The sequence below is a fragment of the Sinocyclocheilus rhinocerous genome, unplaced genomic scaffold (genome assembly GCF_001515625.1).
Source record: "Sinocyclocheilus rhinocerous isolate Xijiao unplaced genomic scaffold, SAMN03320098_v1.1 scaffold2091, whole genome shotgun sequence".
Classification (NCBI taxonomy): Eukaryota; Metazoa; Chordata; class Actinopteri; order Cypriniformes; family Cyprinidae; genus Sinocyclocheilus; species Sinocyclocheilus rhinocerous.
This window is the reverse complement of record NW_015632714.1, coordinates 125,889-141,306: the sequence shown is the minus strand read 5'-3', so window position 1 is coordinate 141,306 and position 15,418 is coordinate 125,889. Positions and strand designations below refer to the sequence as shown.

The 15,418-nt window shown below is 34.6% G+C and overlaps 1 protein-coding gene across 1 annotated transcript in view; it reads right to left on the bottom strand.

The window, feature by feature from the left end:
- LOC107742758 (nesprin-1-like) overlaps positions 1-15,418 on the bottom strand; it is a 125,999-nt gene that overhangs the window by 23,700 nt on the left and 86,881 nt on the right. Inside the window, exons 85-102 of the mRNA XM_016555794.1 lie at positions 14,699-14,881; positions 14,174-14,317; positions 12,611-12,799; positions 11,940-12,080; positions 10,838-10,957; positions 10,595-10,756; positions 10,296-10,490; positions 9,249-9,410; positions 8,372-8,563; positions 7,097-7,231; positions 6,823-6,923; positions 4,807-4,960; positions 1,915-2,124; positions 1,737-1,838; positions 1,138-1,257; positions 793-993; positions 537-710; positions 12-143 (exon numbers count right to left, since the gene is read on the bottom strand). Of these exons, the coding sequence (XP_016411280.1) occupies positions 12-143; positions 537-710; positions 793-993; positions 1,138-1,257; positions 1,737-1,838; positions 1,915-2,124; positions 4,807-4,960; positions 6,823-6,923; positions 7,097-7,231; positions 8,372-8,563; positions 9,249-9,410; positions 10,296-10,490; positions 10,595-10,756; positions 10,838-10,957; positions 11,940-12,080; positions 12,611-12,799; positions 14,174-14,317; positions 14,699-14,881 (2,817 nt within the window). The remainder of the gene's footprint in view (positions 1-11; positions 144-536; positions 711-792; positions 994-1,137; positions 1,258-1,736; positions 1,839-1,914; positions 2,125-4,806; positions 4,961-6,822; positions 6,924-7,096; positions 7,232-8,371; positions 8,564-9,248; positions 9,411-10,295; positions 10,491-10,594; positions 10,757-10,837; positions 10,958-11,939; positions 12,081-12,610; positions 12,800-14,173; positions 14,318-14,698; positions 14,882-15,418) is intronic.

The window sequence follows — 15,418 nt, the reverse complement described above, 5'->3', positions numbered from 1 at the left end:
TCATTACATACCTGATAGAGCTCTATTCTTTCCTTCAGTCTCTCCTCCGTCTCCTCCACCAGGCCAGCGGTCGGCAGACTGCCCTCCACAGCCTCTAGCAATCGGTACAGGGTCTGATAGTCCGAAACTAGACGACCCCACGTCTGATAAAGTCAGAGAAACATACAAATACATAATGAGTGTGAAAGAAACAGCTTCATACTTTTATGGGGTCGGTATATCTAAATATGTTGTAAAATGTAATTTATTTCTGTAATGCAAAGCTGAATTTTCAGCATCATTACTCCAGTCTTCAGTTTCACATGATCCATTAGAATTCATTCTGCTATGCTGATTTGCTATTCAAGAAACATTTATTATTATTATCAATGTTTTTATCAATATTTTTTGTGGAAACCATGATGCATTTTTTCTAGGACTTTTTGATGAACTGAAAGTTCAAATGAGCAGTATATATTTGAGATAAAAATCTTTTAACAATACGAATGTCTTTACTGTCTCTTTTTTCGTCTTTTGAAAATCAGAAAAATGGTTACCTCTGAGATGCACTCCAGCTCAACTCCTTTCTTGTGCGCTTGCTTAAGCACATCCTGAGCCCGAGCTAGTGTCTCCTCCAGAGTCTGACGCTCACGTGGCAAAACAAAGGCTCTAATTTTTTTGTAGAACGTCTCGGTGAGGACCGTGTGCCACTCTAAGCCTTGGAAAAATTCCTGGAAATGAAACATTTGGAGACATGTGAGCATCAGAAGGACATGCACAATGACAATCTTTTAGACAAAGAGTTTGGCGTACCTTGTGTTTGTCTAGAAGGTTGTGCACATCCTCTACTGAGCTGGCGATCATCTTCTGGTCAGCGTTCATCTTATCTTGGGCCGTGTCCACCAGATCAATTAGATCCTGCAGAACTCGTTCATACTGATTTTTCAGTGCCATATTCTGGTTCAACCCGCTCCGTCGAGAGCCCACTGTCATCACCAGCTCCTCATAAGCATCCTGTCCAGCATACACGGACAACTTTGAGAATATTCAGGTATTTTATTTCTAAACCACTATAACTTGGGACTACTTGATATGCTTCTGTTTTTAGAGTAATTGAGAACACAAACGTGTTTGACAGATTTGTTGATTGGGTGTTACCTGTAGCTTCAGCAGCTCATTGGTGGAGAACTGGTCCAGCTGTAGCTCCGCCCCTCTGGCTTTCAGCTCTGTTATTCTGTGCTCAAAGTCTTTTAGCGTCTCCTCTGCCTCTGCAATGGTCTGTCAGAACAAAAGTGAGTTCACAGCGATATGATTGGATGAACTGTAAACTATTTTATTGTTAACTAAAACGAAACATAAAACTATTAAAAAAATAAAGCAAAAAAAATAATATGTAAATATAAGACAAAAATGAAATGCTGGCAACTAACTGAAAATTTTTTTTTTAAGTTGAAGTACTAAAATAACAAAAACTGAAATAATAAATAAAGTTAAATAGAAATATTACAAAAATTAAAACTAATAAAAATGACAAAACAACATAAAATGAAGAACCTAAAATCAAAATGAGAACTGAAAATATAAAAATGTTCAAAATATTAATAAATATTATAATAGTATATAAATAAAACTAATATCGGCATACTACTACAATCACTGTTTATAAATATGACAACATCTAATAATTAAATACAATTAGTAATCGCTAATTATTCAATGCATTAATTAATAATCAAATATGAAGTATTCTTTCTTACTTCAATCTGTTTAGTTGTTGTGTGATCAAGAACTCCTGCCATTTTCTGGATAATCTGGAACTTGCTTTCACTAAGCGCTGTAAAGAGATGCTGCAGCTCCGTCTGAAAACAAACAGGAACTGAGATGATGTTACTGTGTTGCATTATTGTACAGAACTGAACGGTGCCTGATTCCCACCTGGAAAGCTGTGAGCTCCCGCATTCGGCTCCTCATGGTGTCACAGCGGCGGTCCAGTGCCGAGTCCAGAGCTGCCAGGCGTCGAGTCAGACAGTCGAGGGTGTCCTTCATCAGGGTCTGCTCTTCCTCAGATAGTCCCACAGAGCTGCCTATGAGCCCCTCGCTGTGGCTGATCTGCCTCGTCACCTCCGTCACTTCTTTTCCCAATGTCTGTAATGCAAGGAAGTGTTTGACATTTTAACTTCACTAAAACCTACGATTTATATATACATGTATGCATTATCAGATGCTTTTATTCAAAACAGAAGCATAAGTAATTCATCACAGTGCCAACAATATTCATAGTATACAATGCCACCTGCTTGATAATTTTATTCAAATGTGCTTTATTTAATTCTACAGCTCTAGCTGTAGTTTTACTTTTCACTATTAGCAGTGTTGCTATTGTGAAGTAAAACTATTAAAAATCATTTTCGGTCATTGAAATAAAATAAAATAATAGATAAAAAAAAAATAATTTAAAAACTTAAAATTAGAAATGTTGCCTTGGCAAGTAAAATGACTAAAACTAAAACCGAAATAAAATTGAATTAGAGCCATATGTAAATATTAAGCATATAACAAAACTGCTAAAACTTAAACTAAAATTAAAAAGAAAACTGAAAATATAAAAATTCAAAATACTAATAAATACAGTAATAGTATATAAATAATACTAAAACAACACTGACTATTAGGAAAGCTTAAGTACTTAAAGGGGTCATATGATGCTATTTTAAAGATCATTATTTTAGAGCCATATGTAAATATTAAGCATATAACAAAACTGCTAAAACTTAAACTAAAATTAAAAAGAAAACTGAAAATATAAAAATTCAAAATACTAATAAATACAGTAATAGTATATAAATAATAATAAAACAACACTGACTATTAGGAAAGCTTAAGTACTTAAGCATTTATATAAACAGATGGGAAGCAGCGGCCCAAAAATTGTCTCTAATTAAAATTACTAATTTAATTATATTATACATTGTCTAAAAATACAAGAAATTATACTAAAAATACAAAAAATGGTCTCTAATTAAAATGACTAATATTATAATAATTAAGAATTTTAAGAATTTAAAAATATTTTAAAAAGCAATAATAATTTAAGCCAATTTTAACAATTCCATGTAATTTTCTGTCCACATCAAATATATCTAAGGAGAAATATAAAAAACAAACAAACATAGAAATAGAAATGCATCTCAGTAGTCTTTCTATGTCAGATACGAACTGATTCTAAAGCAGGATGCGAACTACGGGGGAGCTAGGGGGAGTGTATGCATTTTAAGCTAAAAACTTGATGCTAAAAAGAGTTAATGTTACTTGTCATCTACCCTCTTACATTTCAGTTATGTGAACTAGTCATTTTAGTTATGTGAACTAGTCATTTTAGTTATGTGAACTAGCGATGAGAGAAACAAAGCTTTTTGAAACTTTGAATCAATTGAATCACTTGCTTCCAAAATGATTCATTGTTTCAACACGCTTGAAAATGCTGGTCAAAATGGTGTAAATGCAACAAAAACTTAGCCTAAACATGCATAAAACACTTTTTACAACCAACTGTAGACGTTTAGTTACAGTACATTCTCACTGATAAAAAGAGAGGAAAGACTAATCTGGTTATTTCCAGGAAATGCATGAACTGATCAAATTAGAAAAAAGCGTCTGCTAAGTGCATTCATGTAAATGTAATATTCAGCATGCAGATTAAGATATTAAAAACGATAAATTTATTTAAAAATTTTTTTTAAAAAGGATTTTTTTTGTATGCTCATATTAATTCAGAGGCTTCATGGAATATCTGAACTTTCAGAAATACATCTGTCACACATTATGAATTTTAAAGTTATCTGCAAAAAATCGGAAAGATGATCAAATTGCTCAAATGTATGCATTTTAAGCTAAAAACTTGATGCTAAAAAGAGTTAATGTTACTTGTCATCTATCTACCTTCTTACATTTCAGTTATGTGAACTAGTCATTTTAGTTATGTGAACAAGTCATTTTAGTTATGTGAACTAGCGATGAGAGAAACAAAGCTTTTTGAAACTTTGAACCAATTGAATCACTTGCTTCCAAAATGATTAATTGATGATTCATTCATTCATGATTCATTGTTTCAACACACTTGAAAATGCTGGTCAAAATAGTGTAAATGCAACAAAAACTGAGCCTAAACATGCATAAAACACTTTTTATAACCAACTGTAGACGTTTAGTTACAGTATAATCTCTAAAAAGTTCAGTCATGAAACTCTAGATGGCGCATTCTGACGGGGTGTTAACGTAACTGATGATATTCAGAGAGTTAAACGTTCCGCCAAGACCAAATACATTAACATTGTCATATCCATCACCATGCTAAAATCTTCCGAGAGTCGTCATGATTGAAATACAATTAACAAATCATCAAATACAATTTAATATGCAATATCTGTATGAAATGTGTTCTTTTATTCATTTACAGGGCTTGTTTTGTTTGTTTTATGGACATCTTGGTTAATCAGGCAACAATATTCTATTATCTACTATTCTTCCTCGTTATCATACAAATGTGTCATTAAAAATGTTCACAAATGTATGAAACTGAATGAGGTAAAAAACATTGACACTGGTTCATGGGTTCACAGAGGTCGTCCCCTAATGACGAACCAATAACATTTAGAAACATTGCTAAAGAGTTAAGACGTAACGAAGCCTCGTTTACTGAAATCACATAACTTTGTTAGTTCGACACAATCTGAATCACTGGTTCAAAGCAAATGACTCTCAAAGGTTTTCATGAAGCTTTTGAAAAAGCCTGTCGTTAATGTGAACACTGTAATGAAGTCACCGTACCGGTTGTTTGCTGTCTTGCTCCAGCGTGTTCATAAGGAGCTGTAGTTTAGTGGCCATGTCTTTTTTCAGACTTTCCCATCTCTTTCTCCTCTGTTTCTTCACGGCCTGAATGTCTCCCTCCTGCTCCACATCAGGCGAGAGGATCTCTGTTGCACTGCAGAATATTTGACAGACAGAACTGTGAAGAGAGAGAGTCAGAGATGTAAATGTTTGAGGTAAAAATGATATTCCAGTAAGATGTGAGAGAAATGTTACCTGGCTCTGACGGGTGACGCCTGCTGGGTGAGGATTTCCTCTCCACGACTCGCTACAGATTTCAACAGCTTCTTCTGCTCTGCAAGTTGCTCTTCAAGCTCCTGAATGAACAATATTATCATTCCTCATTTAGCAGATGCTTTCTTATTGAATGCAAATCACAGTAGACTTACTACAGGTTCAGTCCAACTAGAGGACACAATGGTGATAGTTCTAGATCTGTTGTTTTGTCATTTAAATTCCAAAAACCTTCTCCTTGTAAAATGTGATCTACCTTCTGTTTCTGGAGGGTGTCCTGGTGCTGTAGGCTGCGTGTGGAGCGGGCCTGGGCCAGCCAGTCCTGCATGTTTGGACTCTGGGAGAGACTGGAATCTGATTCACTGGAGTCTGATGGCTCCTTAAGGGAATCCTGCAGGAGAGGGAAAATGCAAATATAAGTACTAACAGTGGATTAATAGTCACGGATATCGAAACCACATCAATCATAATCATAAAATCAAATGATCATCCTATCATGAATCAAATCATCAGTCATCATTCTGCAATATTCTTTTATATAATAGCAGGAAAAAAGGAAGCCATGCAGGAGATTGACATATTCCGACCGAACCCAGTGCTGCTGAATTATTCTGCACATAGAGTGACAAACAAAAAAACTGAGATATATTATTATTACATTTCCTCTTTGAGGGCCTTTCAATTCCTCCCAAATTAAAGTCGCCTGCAGGACATAAAAGACAAACCGTTTAAAGACTCTCACAAAAACATGTCTTGGTCATATTTTATTTTATTATAGAATATCTATTTTATTTTAATAAAACCTATTTTATATCATGTTTTTTCAATATTTTATTATAATAACATTACTAAAATTAGATTCATATTATAAAAATAAAATTTTCTTAAAAATAATATATTATACACACAATATAAATGATATTTTGTTTTAATAAATGCCATTTTTGTAATAATCAGTTTGTTTGCATTGAAATATTATTTTTTATTACATTTCAAAATCCTGAATTAACTTTACATATGAAAAACTGTATATGAGTTTTTTTAAAACTGTAAAAAACTCTCTATAAAAATACAGTTTTTTTTAATATTTCCTATTTTTAAATTAAGATTTTATTGTCATTTGGTTTTATTGAGTTTTTTATTTGTTTTTATTGCTTTCATGCTTAATTTCCATAAATATTTTTTATTCTCACCTGTGAACCATGTAAAGATGCATTTTATTAAAAAGAGTCTACATAAATAAAGTTTATTATTATTATTATGTACCATGATAGTACTATGTTTTTTTGGGCATTGTAAAAAATTTTTTTTCTTGGAGCACCATCTAATGTAATTATATGATATAAGGTATATGCATAAGTTAATTATTCAGTATCATATAAGTATAATAGTACTAACACACTATTACCATAACATGGTACCACCTCTGCAATTTTTAAGCAAATTATATTTTTAAAGATCCAAATGAACCTCTAGGACATAGAGTCGAAAAAGTCTAAGCTTCCAGCCTTGATTCAGAGTTCAAGTCCCACCTGAATGTTGATCTGCTTGTCCTGCAGCATCCTCTGCAGCTCTAGCAGGATCTGCATCTGAAGTGGCATTTAGATGCATTTACACAGACTGTTTAATGCAGGACATGAATGCAGTTAACCTGCAGGTACAAAAGCATAAATAATGTTATATAATATATATCGCAAAAAATCATAAAAATGATATTCCTGTGAGATGTGAGAGAAATGTTACCTGGCTCTGACGGGTGACGCCTGCTGGGTGAGGATTTCCTCTCCACGACTCGCTACAGATTTCAACAGCTTCTTCTGCTCTGCAAGTTGCTCTTCAAGCTCCTGAATGAACAATATTATCATTCCTCATTTAGCAGATGCTTTCTTATTGAATGCAAATCACAGTAGACTTACTACAGGTTCAGTCCAACTAGAGGACACAATGGTGATAGTTCTAGATCTGTTGTTTTGTCATTTAAATTCCAAAAACCTTCTCCTTGTAAAATGTGATCTACCTTCTGTTTCTGGAGGGTGTCCTGGTGCTGTAGGCTGCGTGTGGAGCGGGCCTGGGCCAGCCAGTCCTGCATGTTTGGACTCTGGGAGAGACTGGAATCTGATTCACTGGAGTCTGATGGCTCCTTAAGGGAATCCTGCAGGAGAGGGAAAATGCAAATATAAGTACTAACAGTGGATTAATAGTCACGGATATCGAAACCACATCAATCATAATCATAAAATCAAATGATCATCCTATCATGAATCAAATCATCAGTCATCATTCTGCAATATTCTTTTATATAATAGCAGGAAAAAAGGAAGCCATGCAGGAGATTGACATATTCCGACCGAACCCAGTGCTGCTGAATTATTCTGCACATAGAGTGACAAACAAAAAAACTGAGATATATTATTATTACATTTCCTCTTTGAGGGCCTTTCAATTCCTCCCAAATTAAAGTCGCCTGCAGGACATAAAAGACAAACCGTTTAAAGACTCTCACAAAAACATGTCTTGGTCATATTTTATTTTATTATAGAATATCTATTTTATTTTAATAAAACCTATTTTATATCATGTTTTTTCAATATTTTATTATAATAACATTACTAAAATTAGATTCATATTATAAAAAAAAAATTTTCTTAAAAATAATATATTATACACACAATATAAATGATATTTTGTTTTAATAAATGCCATTTTTGTAATAATCAGTTTGTTTGCATTGAAATATTATTTTTTATTACATTTCAAAATCCTGAATTAACTTTACATATGAAAAACTGTATATGAGTTTTTTTAAAACTGTAAAAAACTCTCTACAAAAATACAGTTTTTTTAATATTTCCTATTTTTAAATTAAGATTTTATTGTCATTTGGTTTTATTGAGTTTTTTATTTGTTTTTATTGCTTTCATGCTTAATTTCCATAAATATTTTTTATTCTCACCTGTGAACCATGTAAAGATGCATTTTATTAAAAAGAGTCTACATAAATAAAGTTTATTATTATTATTATGTACCATGATAGTACTATGTTTTTTTGGGCATTGTAAAAAATTTTTTTTCTTGGAGCACCATCTAATGTAATTATATGATATAAGGTATATGCATAAGTTAATTATTCAGTATCATATAAGTATAATAGTACTAACACACTATTACCATAACATGGTACCACCTCTGCAATTTTTAAGCAAATTATATTTTTAAAGATCCAAATGAACCTCTAGGACATAGAGCCGAAAAAGTCTAAGCTTCCAGCCTTGATTCAGAGTTCAAGTCCCACCTGAATGTTGATCTGCTTGTCCTGCAGCATCCTCTGCAGCTCTAGCAGGCTGCCTTTCAGCGTACGCAACTTCCTGGACAGCTGCTCCGCGTCCTCCCTGTTCTCCGGCTGGCCCTCCAGCAGAAGATTCTCACTTTGTCTGGAGAGCTCGGAGAGAGCCAGCACCTTCTCCTCGATCTCCAGCAGCATGTTCTGCAGGAGCAACAGAAGCGAGGCCAGCTCAAACATGGTTCTTCCGCTCTCATCCCAGGCCCTTACTGACACCTACAGCGCCGTACATTATCCATAATCCCTCACGTGCCATTCTCCCAGTAAACATGCATTCTTTAGGATAACGGGAATGTATAAAAATACTTAAAATGATATCCAAAATTCACTTGGAAAATGTTAAGACTACGCATAAGCTTGTAATAAAAAGTCAAGGTGTTTCACAGTGGGACATCTGCCAGTTTGTAACCTTCCCATGAAGGCAAAAGTAGCCCCGCCCTTTCCCCACTAATGCTGCAGCCAGCCTCATGAATATGTAATACGGGGCGGGACAGATTTCCAGTGAGCACCAATCCTCTCACAGGAATCCTCTAATACCCTTAAATCCATTATAACTGTAAACGGTGTTACGCTGAGACATTTACATAATCTGATTACAGCTCGTGCCACAGAATCAATTCATCTGAACGCTCAGAGGCCTTCTAATAATACTGCTGCTTACGGATAAAAAAGTTTCCTGTTCCTGAATCCAGTGGAATTAAGCAAAACTCAACTAAGCAGGCATAAATTTCAGGAGTTAACACAAAATAATACATTTTCTTTTGTACTTCAATCTGTAAATAATTCATATAGTGCACATTTTGTGATCTGCTGTAGGGGGCGCTCTAACCTGACAGTCTATGAGTTGATCTTCCATGTCTGAGTCCTGAGAGCAGGAAGTGATGTCACCACGAGTGCTCTGTAGCCATTGGTCCAGCTGGTCTGCCTGGTTCAGGTAGCGCTGCAAAGTCTGAGCCTGTTGCTGCTTTTCCACACGTTCACTCTGTCGCTCCTACACACATCAGCATATATATATATACCAGTTATCTTTATAGAACAGAAGCCTTTATCAGGCTATAAAATGAGTGAAAACGTCAGTACACCATAACTTTACGAAGAAACTGAGATCAAAAAAGATTTCCAAAAATTTAAGAAAACATTTTTTTTTTTAAAGAAATGAATGCTTTTATTCAGCAAGGATGCACCAAATTGATCAAAAGTGACAGTGAAGAGAAGACATTCATAATGCTGTTTCTTTGAACTTTCTATTCATCAAATAATCTTGAATATCAGCACAAATGTTTTCAAAATTGAAAATGTTTTTTGAGCATCATATTAGCATATTAGAATGATTTCTGAAGGATCATGTGACACTGAAGACTGGAGTGATGATGCTGAAAATTCAGCTTTGCATCACAAGAATAAATTACATTTTACATTATATTCAGATAGAAAACAGTTCTTTTAAATTGTAATAATATTTTACAATATTGTAAAATCGTGGTTATCGTGGTTGACTCTTAACTTTTATAAAGAATATCTCTTTGGATTTGAGACTTTAGTCTTTGCAACTTTACAGATCTTCTTTATGCACCAAGAGCTTGAAACACTCCAAAGAGAAAGGAAAAATTGAAATAGCATCATATGACCCCTTTAAAGGTTTTTATTTTTCATTATTATTTACAATATTATTTATTTTTTAACAATACTAACTTTTTTAATAGGCACCTGGTTTGCATTTCAAAACTACACTTGAAGTCGCACCTTTCCAAAGCAGAAAATAAAGTTTTACTTTATTTTTTCACAACATGTTTGCAAAATACTGAGCAATAATTATGTATGAAGGGTGTTCTAAAAATAAATTAGACATATTATTTAATTATTATTCTAGGCATACCTCAAGAAGTTGGCGTTTTCCAGAAGCCTTCATGTGGATGGTGGCCATCCTCTCGGTCAGCACAGTGAGTGTGGACTGCATGGCCAGCTGATCCGCAGAGTCCGAGTCCACCGCATCAGAGATCAGCTCTTCTGTGAAGCTGGACTCAAGCTCATCTATATCATTCTGCAGTTTGACAATTTCCTCCGTCTGATTCTGGAGGAATACGGAAGTATGAAGTTTTTGTTGTGCATCGATATTCTTATAAATCTCTTACAGTCTACAGCTGGAGCTAGAGTATAGTATTTCAATCTTCTCACCTGGTGTAGGACCATTTGTCTGTCAGGACTGAGATCGTGCATAGGAGGCTCGTTTAATCTGGCCTCGATGGACTCCATCTTAGTCGAGATGGTCTGTAGAGAGCCCTGATAGCGCTGCTGCTTCTCCAGAGCCTCGTAGAGCGTCTTCTGCTTTTCACTTATCTGTAAAACACAGAAATAAACTCAAAGACCAGATTTTAAATCCTGGTGCATCTGACTGTTGAACAGAAAAGTCATACGTACCACATTTTTCAGCGTCTCCCACGAGCGCTGAAGATCATCTAAGCTCGCTACAGACTCCAGCGCGGGATTGTACAGCTCCTGGATGGGCGCTCTGGTGAGAGTGGCCCTTCCCATGGACATCTGTAATTTAGGACAGTCCAAAAAGATGATGATAAATAAGAGAGAACAAATACATCATGTTAATGTACTACAAAGTCATTGCACTGCTGTCTGTCACAGGCTTAACATATACTGATTCAGGTTCACATTAAGTGTACTATATGTTCAGAATGACAGACTACACCTACCAGGAGTGCAGCAGTGTTATTTTAGTATCATTGAGATACTCTTATTAGTTTTTATTAATAATTCTGAGTTTGTATTATACAGTTTTTTTTGTCATTTTTAGTCTTTTTATATGTCTATATAGAAACTATATAGACATAAGATATGTCTATATAGTTTTTATTATTTTTTATTTCAGTTTTTGTTTTATTTATTTTAGCACATTAGGTTAAATTAAATTGAAATAAGAAATGCTACCTTGGCAACTAACTGAAAAAAAAACCCAGTTAAAAAAACAGTTAAAAACAGTTAATGTTTATTTTATTTCAAGTAACAATTTTAAAAAATGGTTTTAGTTTTACTTAACTATAATAACCCTGGAATGCAGTATGAATATTGTGCACAGTATGTGAATTTTCTGCATATATGAAATCATTTCCCACTACATTTACCAAAAGGCACATTATACAACCAGAACACTGCTATTTACTAAAACTGAAATAAAAATAATTAAAACTCTATAGAAATATTTAAAATGATGCAATTTGATTCTGTTTTTGGATATGTAATTATGTGGTGGACAAAGATAAGACATTTTTTACACAACAAATGACGATGTAGTGCATTGCTATTCAAAACATTATTGCATTACAATTTTCACAACTAGTATGCAGTATACAGTATAAACTACGTATAAGATTGTATGTTAGGTTTCTATTCCAAACCTTTTTTTTTTTTTTGAATAAAATTAAGGTGAAACTGGGAATTGCAAAAAGGCAGTACAGGTCTGCTAGAAATCAGATCAAGAAACAAACATTTTTTTTTCTTCTGTTAATACCTTGCTAATGGCTGCTTCTGTGTTAGTGATAGGAGAGGGAGATCGACAGAAAGCAGGAGAGCAGACCTCCCTGCTGGTGCCCTCCTCGCCAGACTCCTCTGTCACAGGAGACAGGAGAGACTGACAGCGACCAGCCGACATCTGACAGCATCACAAGAGAGAGAGTCACAGAGCAGAAGATATTAGTCAGTCAGTTCACAGAGCTGTAAAGTTAATTGATTATGACATGCAAAGATCACAGAGAGAAAAGTAAAAAAGGCAATTCAGGTAAGAGTCAGTTTTTAATCAACATTGCAAGTCAACTTCTTATTCTGTATCATTCACTTAATTAGTACTTTTGTTTTGATTTCATGAATCAATAATTTAAATATTTAAAACTAAATTTGGATTAACCTGAAAACCCTTTTCAAGGGTAACAATCCTAATATCTTACGTCATTTGCTTGTTGAGAAAATTGATCTTGATTTAAGGATGATTATCTATTTTTAATACAAGACAAAAATTTAGATTAGCCAATTAAAAACATGATTACAAATCATGTTTTGTAGTGCACACGGTTACTTAGAATTTATGAACAAAGAGCAATTGCTTTTTAAACATTTAACACTCCAGTCTGTTTCCTTTCCCCACAATTACAATGTCATGCCTGCGTTCAGGGTAATGATACATACGGAGACTTGTGATTGGGTCTTTCTTTTAATAGCATCACCGTCCAGTTCCTCCAGACTCTCGGTTAAACCCTCTGCATCACTCACTGACAGGAGCGTGGTGGCGTGTTTAGCTTTCACCGTCAGCATCTTACACTTGGAGTTCAGGGATGCAATTTGCTCCTGGTAGCCCTTGATTTTCTGGGCCAGTTCCTGTTTAGATAAAAATAAACAGAATACAGAAGATATTATTTAGTTGCCCTTTAGGTTAATGCAAGAAACAGGAAAGATCAGTCTGGCTAAACACAAACAGTAGATGTTAAAACACAAAAACAAGATTAGCAGACAGTGTGGCATCTCTGATCTAAATATCCATCTCACTTCATCAAAGTTGGAATTTTTTACCTAAAACTCTTTAAATAAATATTTCATTTGTTTTTAATTATTTTATTAACATTTTTAAAATGTTAAAAATAAATGAAAATAACTGAAATAAAGCTGAACTAAAATAACATATAAATATAAAATATAATATCAATAAATAAAAAACTATATAGAAATATGAAAAAATAAATAAAAAATGACAAAAACATATTACGGAGCCCCGCACATGACATGCAAGAAAAAAAATTAAAATCATGCGCACGATTTACTAATTCGTTCAATCGATGTACTAAACCGTACACACGATTACTATTTCGTTCCCTCAATGTACTAAAACGTACACACGATTACTATTTCTTTCCCTCGATTTGCTCATTCGTTCCCTCGATTTGCTAATTCGTTCCCTCGATTTGCTAATTCGTTCCATCGATTTGCTAAATCATTCCCTCAATTTGCTAATTCATTCCCTCGATTTGCTAATTCGTTCCATCGATTTGCTAATTCGTTCCCTCGATTTGCTAAATCATTCCCTCAATTTGCTAAATCATTCCCTCAATTTGCTAATTCATTCCCTCGATTTGCTAAGTCGTTCCCTCGATTTGCTATTTCGTTCCCTCGATTTGTTAATTCGTTCCCTCGATTTGCTATTTCGTTCCCTCGATTTGTTAATTCGTTCCCTCGATTTGCTAATTCGTTCCCTCGATTTGCTAATTCGTTCCCTCAATTTGCTAATTCGTTCCATCGATTTGCTAAATCATTCCCTCGATTTGCTAATTCGTTCCCTCGATTTGCTATTTCTTTCCCTCGATTTGCTAATTCGTTCCCTCGATTTGCTAATTCGTTCCCTCAATTTGCTAATTCGTTCCATCGATTTGCTAAATCATTCCCTCGATTTGCTAAATCGTGCACACAATTTACTAATTGCTTTTTCTCTATTTATAAATCGTGTGCACGATTTAGCAAATCGAGGGAACGAATTAGTAAATTGTGCGCACAATTTATAAATCGAGGGAACGAAATAGTAAATTGTGCACACGATTTAGCCTACTATTTTTTTCCTGCATGCCATGTGCGGGGCTCCATAGCATATAACAAAATTATTTTAAAATTAAATTTAAAATAAAAACTTTAAAATTAAAATGAAAACTGAAAAATATGAATAAATACTATAATAGTAAATAAATAAAAAAAATAACATTGCACCTCATGATGGTTAATTTGTGCCTGCAGCTCTTGGATGTTGCTGGTGTTCACAGGTTGGTCCTGAATGACCCGGTGAGCATCTTCAATCATGGCCTGCAGGTTTCTGACTTCCTGTTCATACTGGTCATATTGCACCACTGCCTCCTAAACAGACATCACACAAATACATACATTTTTTATATTTAATATCATTACTTAAATTAGATTAATAATAATTACTACACCCCTTAACCAACCTCTTTCAGATATCTTTGACATATTTAAATACAAATTGAGACATTATATAGTTCCTTTACAAAGGTGTTTCATCATGTAGACCCCACGAAAATGTTCATTATCATTATTTACTTCCTCTAAATACATCTCTAATTTATAATCCTTTCTGACAGATCATAAAACAAACACAGCATTTGTGCCTAATAAGCTATAAGCTCTCAACACATGATCCATGAAAATTCAGGCGTGTTTGGTGGCTGGTAAGCAGGTGTTTTTATTCCCATCTGGTGCCACAACTGCTCTCCCTACCTGCAGGATGTTGCATTGCTGGATGGCAGTGTGCTGGAGTTGACTGGCCTCTTGCTGCAGATTCAGAGCAGTGCGGCAGATGGACAGACTGGTCACCACTTCCTCAGGGACTCTTAAAGCGCTCTGACACTCCTGTACGGCATCTACCTGCTGCTTGAAGCTCTCCATGTCCACCAGCAAACGCTGAAAAAAAGATTACTTTTTTAAAATGGTGTTCTATTATAAGAACAAAACTGCTTCACTTCCAAACTAAAATATGTATGTAGCAAAAACACTCAATAATTAATCAGAAGAACCTTTCTGTTACCAGTCCAGATATTTAACCAGTTACACTACAGCCAAAGACTTATTTACCTAGAAGAGTATACTTCAAATTATGTTTACTTTATGCATACTTGAAAGGAAAAGTTCACCCAAAAATGAAACTTTGCTGAAAATGTTCTTATGCTCAGGCCATCCAAAAGTGTAGCATTACATCACTTGCTCACCAATGGATCCTCTGCAGTGAATGGGTGCCGTCAGAATGAGAGTCTAAACAGCTGATAAAAACATCACAATAATCCACACAACTCGAGTCCATCAATTAAAGTCTGACTGCAGAAGATCCTTTGATGAGCAAGTGATGTAATGCTAAATTTCCCCAAACCTGTTTCCAATGAAGAAGCAAACTCATCTACATCTTGCATGACCTGGGTGAACTATTCCTTAAAGTTTCCTGGT